The 14,870-nt window shown below is 33.5% G+C and overlaps 1 protein-coding gene across 21 annotated transcripts in view; it reads left to right on the top strand.

Annotated features, from left to right (window-relative positions):
* The window catches only part of EML5 (EMAP like 5), a 184,033-nt gene that overhangs the window by 147,741 nt on the left and 21,422 nt on the right, over nt 1-14,870 (top strand). For 11 of the 21 annotated variants that reach the window (XR_005555519.1, XR_005555518.1, XR_005555511.1 and 8 more), the window contains 9 exons: nt 212-338; nt 1,309-1,323; nt 4,176-4,184; nt 7,348-7,426; nt 7,802-7,931; nt 8,060-8,158; nt 9,594-9,614; nt 10,782-10,955; nt 14,242-14,450. Coding sequence is in view for 9 of the 21 variants with exons in the window: in XM_039333438.1 (XP_039189372.1) it covers nt 212-338; nt 1,309-1,323; nt 4,176-4,184; nt 7,348-7,426; nt 7,802-7,931; nt 8,060-8,158; nt 9,594-9,614; nt 10,782-10,955; nt 14,242-14,450 (863 nt within the window). In the remaining 12 variants the exon portion in view is untranslated. Of the gene's footprint in view, nt 1-211; nt 339-1,308; nt 1,324-4,175; nt 4,185-7,334; nt 7,427-7,801; nt 7,932-8,059; nt 8,159-9,593; nt 9,615-10,781; nt 10,956-14,241; nt 14,451-14,870 lie in introns of those variants that run through there. The other 10 variants (XR_005555512.1, XM_039333439.1, XR_005555515.1 and 7 more) reach the window with 8 other exon arrangements.

Raw genomic sequence — 14,870 nt, forward strand, 5'->3', positions numbered from 1 at the left:
TGTAATTTTATTGCAGAGTGTTATTTAGACTGAAATGGGTCTTTTAGGAAAAGTAATGTTCTTCCTGTTGTTTGAAAGACTATATTAGAACCAAACTACTGATTTCTCTTTGATAGTCTGTAAAAAGAACCCTTATATAAATAAAACAATATAATATATCTAGCCTATTTCTTAGCTCCAATAACTATTAAAATTGTGATTATTTTAATAGGATATGATAGTGATGTCACAAGAGAAAATGAAATTAATTACACCATTAAAGCCTTATCAACCAACATAAGACCTATGTTTGGAATCAAGCCTCATCTACAGCAAAAAGAGCCTTCAGCTGATGAAAGGTAGTTCTAACTTTGCAAAAAAAAAATTATTATATGACCACTATCTTGCCATAGCAACTCTGGGAAACTAACATGCATATTATTAATTAATTAGTAATAAGATGCTTGGACTTAGGATCAGTGGTTTAGTTAATGTCTAGTGGATCCCCATTTCTTCAGAAATAATTTGTATTACATACTTCAAATTCTGTAACTGAATCCTGCTGTATTTCATATTTGCAGTTTTGTGAATTCATCTGAATGCAACTCTGGATTTTAGCCATGAACCTTAGCTTTAAAGTCCTGCATGGCGTCATTAGATAGGATGACCAGTGCCCAATAGAAACTTCACAGTAACTCTAACCTTAAGATGGGAACGTTGTGATAATAGTTTTCCTACCAAGCCTAATAATATATTCTTTTTTTCATGCATTATTCAGGCAGAAGTTTGAAAGTGTCAGTTCTTGCACAGCTGGAAGCAAAACATTTGAGATTTGTAGGACATTCTTATAGGAAGGCTGAAAGAGAACACAAATAACTCTAGTAAAGAAAAGATCACAGCAGAGATAGATTTACTCAGAGACCACAATGTCTTTGAACAGTGCACGGATGAAAAAATCTAATGTATTTAAACACTTTCTCGTAGCGCTGGTAAAAATGTTTATTTCTAAGTAGTTTACAGACACTCACAATATATTGTACATCTTGTTGTTCGTTATGCTTTACATGTACATTTTGTACTTAGTATCTTTGTTCAAAATTTAACTTGGGAATCAGTCTAGACACAGGCTTACTAATTGCAAAGTATGAAAAGTATGTTAATATGTCATAAAATATATCCTCTACAGATTATTATTCATTTTAAATATTAGTGAATCAAACAGTAATAATCCCCTTAAGTAATTTCAGTTCTCTTTTCAGTACATTTACTGTATACTGTGCATTGTTTGTAATTTAATTTTCCTGTTTATTTTTTATGCTTGCTATGAAGGCAAGGAGTTGTGAGGTGAGCTACTCTTTATAAATCCATTATAAATCATGTTATCAGATCAAAGCTCATTAGAAAAAAATGGGTTTGAACTTAGGGAACTGATATTATTTGTCAAGTGGGATTCTAAGGAACACTGTGTTGGAAAGGTATGGTTTCCTTTAGCTGTGTTTACAGAATTATTTGAATGTGAAATTACTGTATTTTAATCTCCAGCAGAGTAATCCTATCATTGCTGGGGCAATATCCGTCGTGTATTGCAGAGGCTATTGGATATAAATGAATTTCTTCCCTATGAGAGTGGGAGTATGATATTCTTAGGAGAAATTTTATACAAGATATTTTTTGCTAACCTTCTAGGATAACTGTTTCTGCAATTAGGAAATCACTGTCTTAGAAAATTCAAAAGGCATTGTTCTGAGGCTGGATTATTACTGAATTATTACTGGATCTGTTACACATACCTACACATACCTATCTACCATATATGTTATAAGGGTCAGGCAACTTTGCTTTACTTAAATCTTTATTGTCTTCTATCCATCCATCTATAGTGTGAGAAAGTAGACCAAGCTTTTAAGAGGATATGTTGCCCCAATTTTTTAAGCAGCACTGAGATTCTTTTTATTTTTAGGAATGGATTGGGAAAATGGTTTGCACAATCTGTATGTTTGTGTTTTGTTATAGTTCAACTGTTCTATAACTCCAGTTGTTCCTCATATTCCTCAGGTTGCCAATTGAATTGGTTGTAGAATATTACAAGGGAGAGTTGGGAAAGAAGCTTGTTTTAGGCAAAAAACCATCAGATGTTATGTTGAATAAATTACTACCCTGTACATCTTTACTTCTTAAACTTGTTAAAAAACACACCTGAGTATAATTGTCTGTGAGGAAAGTACAAGAAAGTGGGGTTTTAATTATGTTCTTCTTTGGTTATGAATATTGATTACATTATTACAAGGGATAAGAAAGCTGCTGTGATCAACCAGCTTCTCCTAATAGTTTCCACACAGAGCATTTTTAAATGAAAAGCATATTTATTTGTTTGTTTGTTTATACATACATACATACATGCATGCATGCATGCATGCATACATACATACATACAATTCTGAGGCTTCCCAACACTAGGCAATATGCAGAATTAAAAGCAAAAAAACAGTACAAATGTAAGATCTGGAAAAACCAACACGTTATCAGATGAAATTTTACAGGGGCTCAGCACCCACCCTAATCCAAATCCTGGGATAGCCAAGATTTCAGTGATGTTTTGAACATCATCAGGGTAGGAGCCATATAATACCTGAGCTGATTAATGTTCCAGAGGGCACATGTCTTGGAAACTGGATGAAAATTATTCAGAATTGTTGGATCTAGGGCTGGTTTCTTGAGGAAGAGTTACATCACTACTTTCTTTAAAGATGGAGGAATCAGCCTTTCCATAAAGCAAGCTGTAGTTGCATGGATGCAACTATATGTCATCTCCCAGGCTGCTTTAATAACCCTAGAACAGGGGTGTCAAGCTGCCGGCCATGGGCCAGATGTGTCATGGCGAAACCGCACCCATCCAATTGCCGGTAATGGAAAAAAAGTCACGATATGTCACGACACGTCATTTGACATTAAGAGTTTGACACCCCTGCCCTAGAATAACCTGAATAGGTGGCTGAACTCACCTGTCTACATCATGAGTGATGTAGATTCATTCTTTATTCTATATTATTCTTTGCTCTAGTGCTCTTACTGATGGAGATCTTTCATTTTCAAATGATTATTTCAATGAAACAAAATTATATCAGATCACAAAGTTAGTATATCTTTGTTACTATAACTAGAGATCTATATCAAGCAATCTTATTAAATTATGCAAGTTTTAGAATCCAGAGGGTATAGTACTGCCTTCAAATTACCTTCCCTTGATGCAATTTATTGTTGGATGAAACTAGTCCCTATATTGGCAGGAGAATTTTAGTAAAGTACTTAACAAATGAAATGAAAATGATACTGATCAGAAGTATTCCTATGAAGAGATTGAGTAGTAGATGGAACTGATTCAAAGTTTATACAATTTAGGTCGTGTATTATAATTTGGATGATATAAGCATTAGATAGTATTGTGGGAAAAGTTAGCATATTGTAAATAGGCGCATCAAAATCTTCATCTGTAGACTTCCTTCCAAAAGGATTGCTGCTAGTACTGTTTATCAAATGAGATTATGTAGCTGTTCTTACTTTCTTTCATACCAGTTTTATTGTGCAAAGAAAACATTAAGGAAGTGATGAGGAAAACATGGGGAATTTACCAGTGGAAGCTGGCTATCCTTTATGAAATTCTGTATGTGAGGCAGGGTGACCGCATAAAGGCTCTGTATTGCTGACAATGCACTTCAGTTCAGAGGTTCTGATATTTTTAAGTGATGATAAGAAGCATGAAGCTCCACATATCGCCCCCCCCCCACATCACTTTTCTTGATGTGTCCAGTGGCAATAAATGAACAAGTGTTACTCAGAGTTGCTTGAACTTGTCTGTTCATCGTTGAGGATCTGAATAAATCATATGAATAAGAATATATTAAATTTATATGCAGACCTACTCTCAGCAACTCTAGGCAATGTAAAAGTGGATCCTTGAAAACTATTTGAAACTTTTCCTTCAGCCTTTTACCATTTGGTAGTAATACATCCTCAAAAAAAAATCTTAACACTCAGGCATTGTGCTGAAGAGAAAATTAAAATAATTCTATATAAAACCTTACCTATTATGAGGAAAAAAATATTGAAATTTTTCCAAAAGACCTATTTTAAGGTATCAGTTTCAAGCCAGACTAGAATAAGTAATCATCTTCTTTTTCCTATCTGCTGCTGAAAAGAGGTTCCAGGTAATACTTTCTCTTTCACCCACCTAGTCCATATTTCTGTATCATCTTTCATTGCCCCGCAAAACTATCTGCCCCTGTAGTGTCATTATTTATTTATACCTGCACTTGCCAACATTTATCATGCTATGTTATTTGCATACACAAGTAAATATTTATAAAGTAACTGCTATTATATAAACAAGCATAAAATAAAACTAAGGTGTGAAATTCAGTCAGTTGTCAAAGAACAAGTTGACATAGGTTTTACTGGAAGTGTTCCATATGGTACTAGTTAATTTAGCTCCCTATTTCACATTCATTTCCAAGAGGTGAGTGAAACTTCTGGCTGGGGATAAAAAAAGGTAATAGCTAAATCAAAAAAATATGCAAGAAACTGCTTCTCTGTAGACTTGTTAAAGAATTATTTAATAGTATTTATTTCTCTGATAAAGAACATTTTGCAATTATTCTTTTTATAAATAGAAGACAGTGTATTCTTTCAATCTGATTCTTATGCTGGCTATGTGGGATGGGGGGAGAATTGCCAATTTTGCAGATCGTCTCTGCAAAATTGTATTATTGACATAGAGTTGTAACAAATTGCAAATAAAACACATTAAAAATAAAACAAAACAAAATAGGATAAGAATTTTAGTTAGTGATAGATTTATGCATCACTAGGCAGTCAAAGTATGCCTAATTTTACAGGCAGTATTAACAGACTTTAGCTACATTCAAGCAAACTAAATAATTTTGATCTGATAACAACAGTTGCATATAAAAATGATCAGGCTTTCCTCTGTGTTTTACCATATAACACATTATAAGGGAGATACTAGGATCCTTATAAAGGATACAGTATAGCACGATATGAGACATAATTCTAATAGCTCCTATCTATAGGGTACAGTCTTAGCTCATAAGGAACTTTTTTACACTGGCACTCCAATACTCCTATAAGGAGAATGTTGCATTAGTGCTCTTTGAAATTTTGGAACAAGTTAAATGATGTATATATCTTGCTGATTTGAAATGGGGGGCTTAACTGCTTAGAAAAACTTCTTGCATTGAGCAGACTAGTGTTTCTGGCTTCTAGATCTTCATTTATTTTATTTGTAAAATTTATTGGCCATCCATCTTACCCAGAATAACCCTGGGTGGCTTACAATCATAAAAGATAAAAACTGTATAAAGGTAAAAGATATAAATAACACATTGCTTAAATGTACAGATTCACACTCATAACCTATCATTAAGAACAATCTTCTGGAAATGCTAAGATGTTAAAATTTTTGTGAAATTGTCCTGATCCATACTGATTCATAGCTGTTCTCAATAAGGAAAGAATGTGGGGGGGTGGGAATAGTATTTTCAAGCCAGTGTGGTATAATGCAAGTCTAGGCACCTGTTTCACTTTTGTCAGGCCTATCTCTTTCCTTAACTGGAAGATAAAGAGCTAACTAAAAATTATCTTTAGGAATTTAGATTAGACCCTTCCAAGAGGAGAAAGGATGTGTAAGAGCCCAGCAGGACACTGAACAGTAATTGCACCTATCCTAATATAGATTCAGTGCTGGGATATTCTGCACTTCTCTGGTAACATGAAAGGATTAAATTGCAATTGCTGCTTTTTGAGCATTTTGATCAAACTATGGAAAACCATGCGCAGATATTTAAAGGATTTTACTTGTTCAATATTTTGGCCATCTAACATTTAGGCATGAAGTTTAGATCTCTTTGCAAAAATCAAAATCTTAGTTTTGATGTAGCTGATCTGGAGTGCTTCCTCAAAGCAGACATTGGATAGGGCATTCAAACCTCATTTAAATGCATTTAAAGCTCCTTCTATAAGTTTACCACAAGGTTGCAGTGTGCCTGTTTGGCTAGTTTTTGAGGAATGATACTCTGATTTATTTATTTTGGCCACAAATGGATTTATGTACAGATTAAATAGCAGGTTGGAATTGCATTCATGTGGTGGCTTTGCAAAGACTTTGATTCTCCAGTTTTTAAAGACATTGTACAGTTGTTGTCTATCTATAAAGTAGTTTATAATCTTAGTCTATCACTCTGCTTTGAGAACTAGATAGAATGCAGATCTAAAATCAATACATGCAACATGTAATACTGAGTTTGTTCTAATTGTGTAGTTTTCAGCCAAAAGTTGAAGTTTAAGGGCATAAAGTATAAGGGCATGATAGAATGACCAGTTGTAAACCTGCTTACTAGCTTGCTGATATGTGCTCTAGATTCATCCAGTTGACTAATTTGTTGTATATTTTAACTAAGTATCTTTAACAAATTCAGATTTTGACCTGCTATATTCTTACTTAGTTATCATGCTTTCTTCCTCTCCACTTATCCTTTTGATGTTATGTCATGTCAGAGAAGTCTGTGAGATATTTGTTCCATCACTGTACATCTGGTGATAGCATTTAGGACCTCATTTTTTTCACTCATTGTCTATTCCTTTGTCATCTGATAGTGAGCAGCCAATCCTATTTCGTTCTTGCCATTATTCTCAGAAGAGTAAAGACAGAGGAACTTTGCTCTTTATCTCAGATGCACTACCTATTGTATTTGCCAATGTATATTATTTGGGATACTAATAGGAATATCTTGAGATATTTTTAAATTCGATGGTTCTTGATTTGTACGAGTGTGGTATGCTACAAAATACTATAATAATTATTGCTGCCCTTAGAATACTATGCTAATTCAGCTCTATTCATTCAAATAAGAGTTTATAATACATTATCTAAATAAGAGCAGGATAAAGACAAGTTTAGGAAATGGATAAATATAAGATCTGGAAAGTGAGAAGGCAAATTCTGCCAAGAACGTTGATTTTTTATGACCAATATACACACTAATAAGCAAAGAAAAGAGATCTAAATTAACTTAGTTCCTTTATCTCAAGAATGAATTAATACTGTCCATGTGATGATAAAATATACTTAATTTATATTTCATTCATTTAAACAATTTTTAAACATATGGAAGGGAATTAACAAAATTAATAATGTATGCACAATTAAATAAGAACCTTTTATATAAAACTGACTCCTAATATATAAGCCAGGAAGGCTAACATTTTTCATTGTCCAGGTGACAGTTCAGAAGGTACTGTTCTATACTGAATAGGTGACAGACAATTTTTCTTATTCTCAGTTCTTTGTTTCAGACCACCAGTTAGTAGGGCACTGCCTCAGCCTGAAAAACTCCAGACAAATAATGTTGGGAAAAAGAAGAGACCTATAGAGGTAAGAAAAACTGCTAGTTTTTAAACATAGTATTTAAGCTATAATTTCAAGAACTATAGGGAACTATCTCGTTAAAAATATTAAAGAAATGTAGAAGCTCTATTTGGTCAATTAGAAGGAATAAATTGTAACACATACTGTGATATTTTATTCTGTATCTATTTAAATATTCCAATAATTAAATCAACTAGTACTTCAGGGTTAGAACTGAAGAACAGAAGTAGGAGGTTTAGAAGACATGTCTCCTGTTTGTTGTCAATTATATGCGGTAATGTAAGTTTTTCTCAATGTTTGGGGAACTTAAAAGTTGTTTAGTACACATGTTTAAAGTCTTTTTCATATAAGAATCCAGAGATTCTGAATATGTTTTCTTAGGATTTAGTGCTCGAACTGGTGTTTGGATACCGCGGTAGAGACGGCAGAAACAATGTGCACTATTTGAATGATGGTGCTGACATAATTTATCATACAGCATCAGTTGGGATTCTGTACAATGTGGCAACAGGTAGGGAAACTACATATCTAAAAGTAAGTAGTGTGAAACATTATTCATGTTCCCTTCTGTAATGATAATTTTTCCCCTCCAGATGTAATACTGAGCTTGAAATAATACATATACATTTTTCTCTTTAGGTTCTCAATCTTTTTATCAGGAACATAATGATGACATTTTGTGCCTCACAATAAATCAACATCCCAAATTTGGCAACCTTGTGGCATCTGGCCAAGTAGGTATGTTTCAATTTTTTAAGAAAAAAAACAATATATAGTATAACTGAGCAGATAGCCAGATGAATACATGAAGAGAAGAAAGTATTTAGTTATACTGCTTCTGATTCAGTTATTGGAGTCAATTAAATTTATTCTTATATCATTAAAAATATTCACAAATCTATTCCTGTTTTACAATGCCAATTATATTTTCATCCCAGCATTCATCAAAATGATTATTAAATTTGGTGAGCCCCACTTAAGCATTTTTTATTCTATATAACACTATGAAGCCTGATATATGCCAACTATAGTATTTTAAATAATAAAATAGCCATAGCTATGAAATGAAGAAAAGATTTCAAAGAATACTGGCTGAAGAGAAGATTTCTATAGCTTGTAGATAAACAAATTACATATAACCACATGCTCTATCTTGTGAAGGTTGAAAAACAATAGTACAATTAGATCTCAAATTTCAGTAAATGGATTTTGCACAAAATTCTGCTATGATTTATGTCATTTGTGAATGATGTCAAGATACAATTGACACGAAATAGTCATTGTTGTGATACATCACAATCACGATAATACAAATGATCTAATGTGTTATGCAAATTATTCTGTCATTTATATTAATTTACATAATGCATTATATGACATCATAACCTAAATGGCTCAAATGGCATAACTTGTGTTGCTGTAGTGGAATTTTCTTCAGTTTACTGAACTTTGGACAATAACAGGCATCCTTTCCTAATTAGTTTGTTAAAAAAAATCATTGTACTACTCTTTATTCTTTCATTCTAATATGATTCCCTGAAGATAATTAAATGGAGCTTTCTCCTCCTAGTCTGTGTTAGGAAGAGAAAGAATTACCCCAAATAAAACATTAAAAAGATGAAATAATTGAAAAGCAATTACTGCAAATAATCCTATCCCCCATAATTATATCCTATCTTCAGTCAGATTGGATAAACACATTATGCATAGACCTAATTTTGAGGAAACTATAGTTTGAGAACACCTGTAGTATTGCATGGAATTAGAAAAAGAGAAATTTTAGTATAAGGGCAGTTTTTCATTCACATAATACTGTGTTTCATTGTTTGGATAACCGGTGAACTATCTCAAAGTAGATAAGATAATAAATTTTCTGCACTTCTGTGGATTGCTTCAAAAAGAACACAATGATGTGATCTGTCTTTAGCTAAATAACATTTCTCTGCAAATGGAAAACTCCATATAATTTAGATATATAATATACAAGATTGATGTAAAAAGGTCTCTGTTTTTGCTCTGAACAGTTTATCTTGTGCTTGGGAACAGCATCTAACTACATAGAGATAGCTTAAGTTTAGATTTATTTTTGAGAATAAATTAAAATTATACCACACATATATACATTATCATCTTTTTTGTTTGTAATGATTTTTCTACTGGTTTTCCATTACAGGAGACTCAGCAGACATGTCAAGTAAGAAAAAAGCTAAATTTTAATATCTTCAATTATAACTAAGCATTTTCTGTTATTTAGTGTGTTTACTGATTACATGGTATTAAAATATTACTGGTTTTTTAATTCAAAATATAAAATTTAACCATTTTTAAATGCTCAAAATTTCCCTTAATTGAAATAAAAATATTCATTCTTTGTAATGATGATGTTATTGTTAGTAATAAACCATTTCTGAACTACATTTCTGTTGAGCCTATTCCTTTTCAATAAATTGTAATTTTTCAAGTCTATGTTCCAAATATGTATGTTATCCTATTAGGTTTTAGTGGCACCTGTGACAACATATTTATCCTTGTCAGGCTTTTGGGAGCAACCTGGGTTAGACCAGAACAAGTCTTTGAGTTCTGATTAATAAGATTTATTAAGAGACATAAAAATAGCATAACATTTCTGGCAGCACTCTACTTTCATTGAAAAATCTGTATCTAGGCAAATCAGGGCAGAAGGATTTGTTTCTCATTCATAAATGTTTGCTTCTTTTGTAAAAGAGAAGAAAACTATAGCTGATGGTTGTCTTGGACTGACTACATGATTAATAGGAGATTCACAAGGCACCTGCCAAGCACATCCTTCCCAATGTGTGAGAGATGCGATCCATCTCTTGCCAAGCTTCCTTTATGTGGGTAGAGCAGTCCATGACCGAGAAATGCAAACCCTTCTTAGCAGCAGCATCTGCACAGGCACTTATTTCTTTCCAGGATCCTGTTTTCTCCTATGCAGTAACAGTCAGCTGGCAAGTGGTTGAAAATACAGCTTGGTTTTTCCAATTTCTTTACCTTCCTATCCAGGGCTATGTTGTCTCCATTTAAGGGCATTGTGTCCCACAACTAAAATCCAGTGAAACATTTCTAGAAAACTAAATTTAAACTCATGAATTGGCATTTGGCATAAAGTATTATTGGTTAAAACACATTTTTTCTTTCAGATCTAAAAAGAGTTTAAGATTGCAAGAGAAATCTTAGTAGGAATGAGGTTATACTTACTAAATGTAATTTTTTAAAAGAACAAATGTAAATGTTAAAAAAAATGAAAGTGTTTTAAAACAAATTTGAATGCTTTTAATATTAAATGCCCTACAAGCTTTCTTTAACAAAATTAATTATTGCTATTCTTGTATTTGTTCAGCAACAGCTCCTTGTATTCATGTGTGGGATGCAATGAACAAACAGACATTGTCTGTACTGCGATGTTACCATTCAAAAGGAGTTTGTTCAGTTGGATTTAGTGCCACTGGCAAGCTTCTTCTGTCTGTTGGTTTGGATCCTGAACATACCATTACCATTTGGAAATGGCAAGAAGGTAGGCAAATATTCACTCTGTCTGACACTAGGAAATTTCCATGAGAGTTTTCAAGAGTCTGTATTTACTTCAAACTAGGATTAAAGAAATCTTTTGATTGAATGAAATATTTTTTTCTCTGTTTCTCCACCTGATTATGCATGATGGACAGAGGGCCAATGAAGGCCACTTTTAAATTCTGGAATAGGGTGTAAAACCACAATTTTCACTCAAAGTAAAATTGGGAGTATCAGCCTGTATGGTACAATAAAGGAGGTGGTAGGGTTTGGAGGATGAAGGGGTACATAGAGAACTAAATGTCTATTTAAGCAGAAAAAACTTCTGTTAAAATACTAGTTGAAAGGAATCATTTTCTTAATAAGATAAACCAGGGATGTTCTTAGTGTAGCAAAATTAGGAATAACCTACAATAAAAATCGGCAAACTGTCCAAAATGCTGAATGTCACTTGATAATGCAAAAAGAGGCATTATCCTTTTGAAGAAGATCGTGTACATTGTCTAGCTTAGACAGCAGCAATATTTACAAAGGCATTGAAAAACTATCTGCACCTTATTCACTGTGGAGAGAACACAATCCTAAGAATAAATGAGCAGATTGTCCAGCTTCTTAAAAAGTCATCAAAAATTCATGAGAAATATGATTTATAAGTTGCATGAAAAGCAAGAGAGATTGCTTGTCAGTCTGAACTGAATTATCATGCTTTTAAAATTCCCGTATCAAAATTTACAGGCAGTTAATTATAAAGTACTTGTATGCTTTTCTTGCAAATCAAATGGTAAATTTCTCTGAAAACCAACTTATATGCCTTTTGAAGTTTTTTTGAGAAGTCAATAAGCAGGAAAGGCTGGTGATCTCTAATGGTTTGTTTATCAAGAACTGGTAATCAGAGATTGCATTCAGACACCCATCTTTCTTAAAAAGATGTGAGACACGGCACCCCAGACAAAATCTATAAGTTCTATTGGAGAAAGAAGTGATAAATCATTTCAGTATTCTGACAAGGAAATACAATGGCAATATCAACCAATTAGTTTAGTTTATTGATTAGCCCATAGGCCATATCAAAATATAAAGTTCCAAACATATAATATTAATAAAATCCTATAAAATCAATTTAAAATGAAGTTGGGGCAAAATACAACAATTTAATAGGTAGACAAGTAAAATAAGATAAAATTATATTTCGGTATCACCCCTACAATCTACCCCAATCAGCCCCACATATGCCAATCTTATCCGAACCATTTTGCTCAAGTACTGTGCTGTAAGGGCATCAGTGTGATTCTGGAAGATGACATCTCTCCCCCTGCCCACCTCCAAGTCATATCAGAAGATAGCCAGTGAACTACTTGGGAAGAGCAGAGGCAAGTACAAGAAGCACTAGTGTTTCTAATGTGGCTGAATTAAAGCTGGACATCCCATGATGATGTGCCCAGAAGCAAAAGTTCAGTAGTGAATATACATGTATACTGTTGAACATTAGAACCATGAACTAAGTCCAATTTGATGTTGTCAAAGCAGAAAATCAAGACTGAATATTGACATTCTGAAAATCAGTGAACTGAACTGCATTGGAATGGGTCACTTTTACATCAAAGGAGCATCAACTTTACTGAGGAATAGAAAGAGAATAAAAGAAATGGAATAGCCTTTGTTATTAATGGTGCCAAAGTGTTCTTGAATAAACCACTGAAAAAATGATAGAATTATCTCAACTTAGTTCAAATCAAACAAATGAATATTATACTATAGTGATCCAAACCTATGGTATAATCACAAATTCAGCAAAATATTGAGAACCTGCAACATTTTGTCAACACAGTGTCACAAATGTTTCCCTGGTTTGGAAGTTCTCTTGATAAAGCCTAAATTATTACTTATGCCTTTTTTGCCACATTATCACACAGCTGGCTCATACTCAGTTTGCAATCAACTACTATTACAAGAACATTTACACAAGTACTTTTAACCGGAGCATTTGACTTTTATTACTTAAGAGAAGAACTTTGCATTTGTCTTTTTTTACATCAGCTACACCCAGCTTTAATTTGTTCAGAACTTTCTGAATAGAAATTGCTACTGAGAACTCATGTTATGAATCAACAGAGGGCAACTTGAAAAACTACAGTGACTATTAAATAACTCTCTCTTAGATCTCATAGGTCTAGTGCTCTGTTCTAGAAGCAGAAGGCTAAGGCATATGAAATATTTTACTATCCTAAAAAGCCTTTGCAATTTAAATATCATTTGATATCTTCTGCCTGTACAATGGGTATTAAATATGATGTCATACATGGTTTCAACCATACTTTGTAGAGCAGGGGTGTCAAACCCGCAATGTCACATGATATGTCATGACGTATCGTGACTTTTTTTCCATTGCCGGCAATGGGGTAGGTGTGGTTTCGCCATGATGCATCCGGCCTGCAGGCCGGCAGTTTGACATCCCTCTTGTAGAGCCTTGATGGCGCAGTGGTTAGAATGCAGTACTGCAGGCCACTTCTACTGACTGCCCGCAGTTTGGCAGTTTGGCAATTCGAGTCTCACCAGCTCAAGGTTGACTCAGCCTTCATCCTTCCAAGGTCAGTAAAATGAGGATCCAGATGTTGGGGGAAATATGGTGACTTCGTAAACTGCTTAGAGTGGGCTGTAAAGCACTGTGAAGCGATATATAAGTCTAAGTGCTATTGCTTACTTGTAGAGAAAGAAGCTTTAGGTCCTGAATTATACTTATTTAGCACCAGTTAATCACTAGGGGCGCCAACATCTCTCATATTGACCTGCACGTAAATAGGAATACTTATTTAATTAGACTACTTACATGAGCAACATAATGTGTGGATAATACATCATCACAGATCCCTCTTCAAAGTGATACAGTTACTAAAAAAATATGATACTCATTATGGAATGGGAAGTAATACAGGGGTTAATAGCAAGATGAGATATAAGAAATTTAGAATTGTATATAATTTCCAGATAGTTTTTAAAGTTTTAACCACTAGGTTTAATTCACTAAGTGAATAACAATTTTCATTAACAAAGATAAAAATAAAAATGTTATTATTAGCAATAATGTTATTATCAGTATCAATAAAGAAAATGACCAAATATGTAATTTATTTTTCTTTTATTTCCTGGGCTTGGTTTTAGGAAGACAGGGCTTTAATGATAGAAAACAACTATACCTGAAAGAATATTGTTTAAGACACTATTTGTTTTCACTATTTCTTGATACAATTATGTATATCTGAATGTAAAGTATAATTAACTCTTCCCACTAGGTGCCAAAATTGCCAGTAGAGCTGGTCATAACCAACGTATTTTTGTAGCAGAATTCAGGCCTGATTCCGACACTCAGTTTGTTTCAGTAGGAGTAAAACATGTGAGATTTTGGACCCTTGCTGGAAGAGCCCTTCTTAGTAAAAAAGGACAGACAAGTTCAATAGAAGATGCACGAATGCAAACCATGCTCTCTGTGGCATTTGGAGCTGTACGTAATTTAAAAGAATATTTTAAAATATTAATCAACTTTAAAACCACTCTTTGTAATTGCTGCTTAGTATATTTTCTCACTCATGACTCAGAGTCATCCAATCCAGAAAGGACTAGGGGAGGCTGTATATTGCTTGAGCAATGACTGCATGATGCTATGAATACAGTATGTGTCATTTGTGGGGGAAAGCTTATAGTTTTCGCTATTGTGTAGCACACAGGTGCCCTTTCAAAAAACAGAGTATTGCTAGGTTTCTCACATAAGTCCCAAAGGTTCTTTTAAACAATTCTGTGGATATAAAATAAAAAAGAAAGTATTGGAAAGTACTTAAGAAGTGATCATATTGCTTAGGAATTCCTATAAGCAAAAATGTAGGTAAAGTCTCAGATCAGTTACTGAAGAATAATTGTGATCAGT

Source organism: Crotalus tigris, unplaced genomic scaffold, assembly GCF_016545835.1.
Source record: "Crotalus tigris isolate CLP2741 ecotype Arizona unplaced genomic scaffold, ASM1654583v1 scf7180000024506.1728113, whole genome shotgun sequence".
Taxonomy (NCBI): Eukaryota; Metazoa; Chordata; class Lepidosauria; order Squamata; family Viperidae; genus Crotalus; species Crotalus tigris.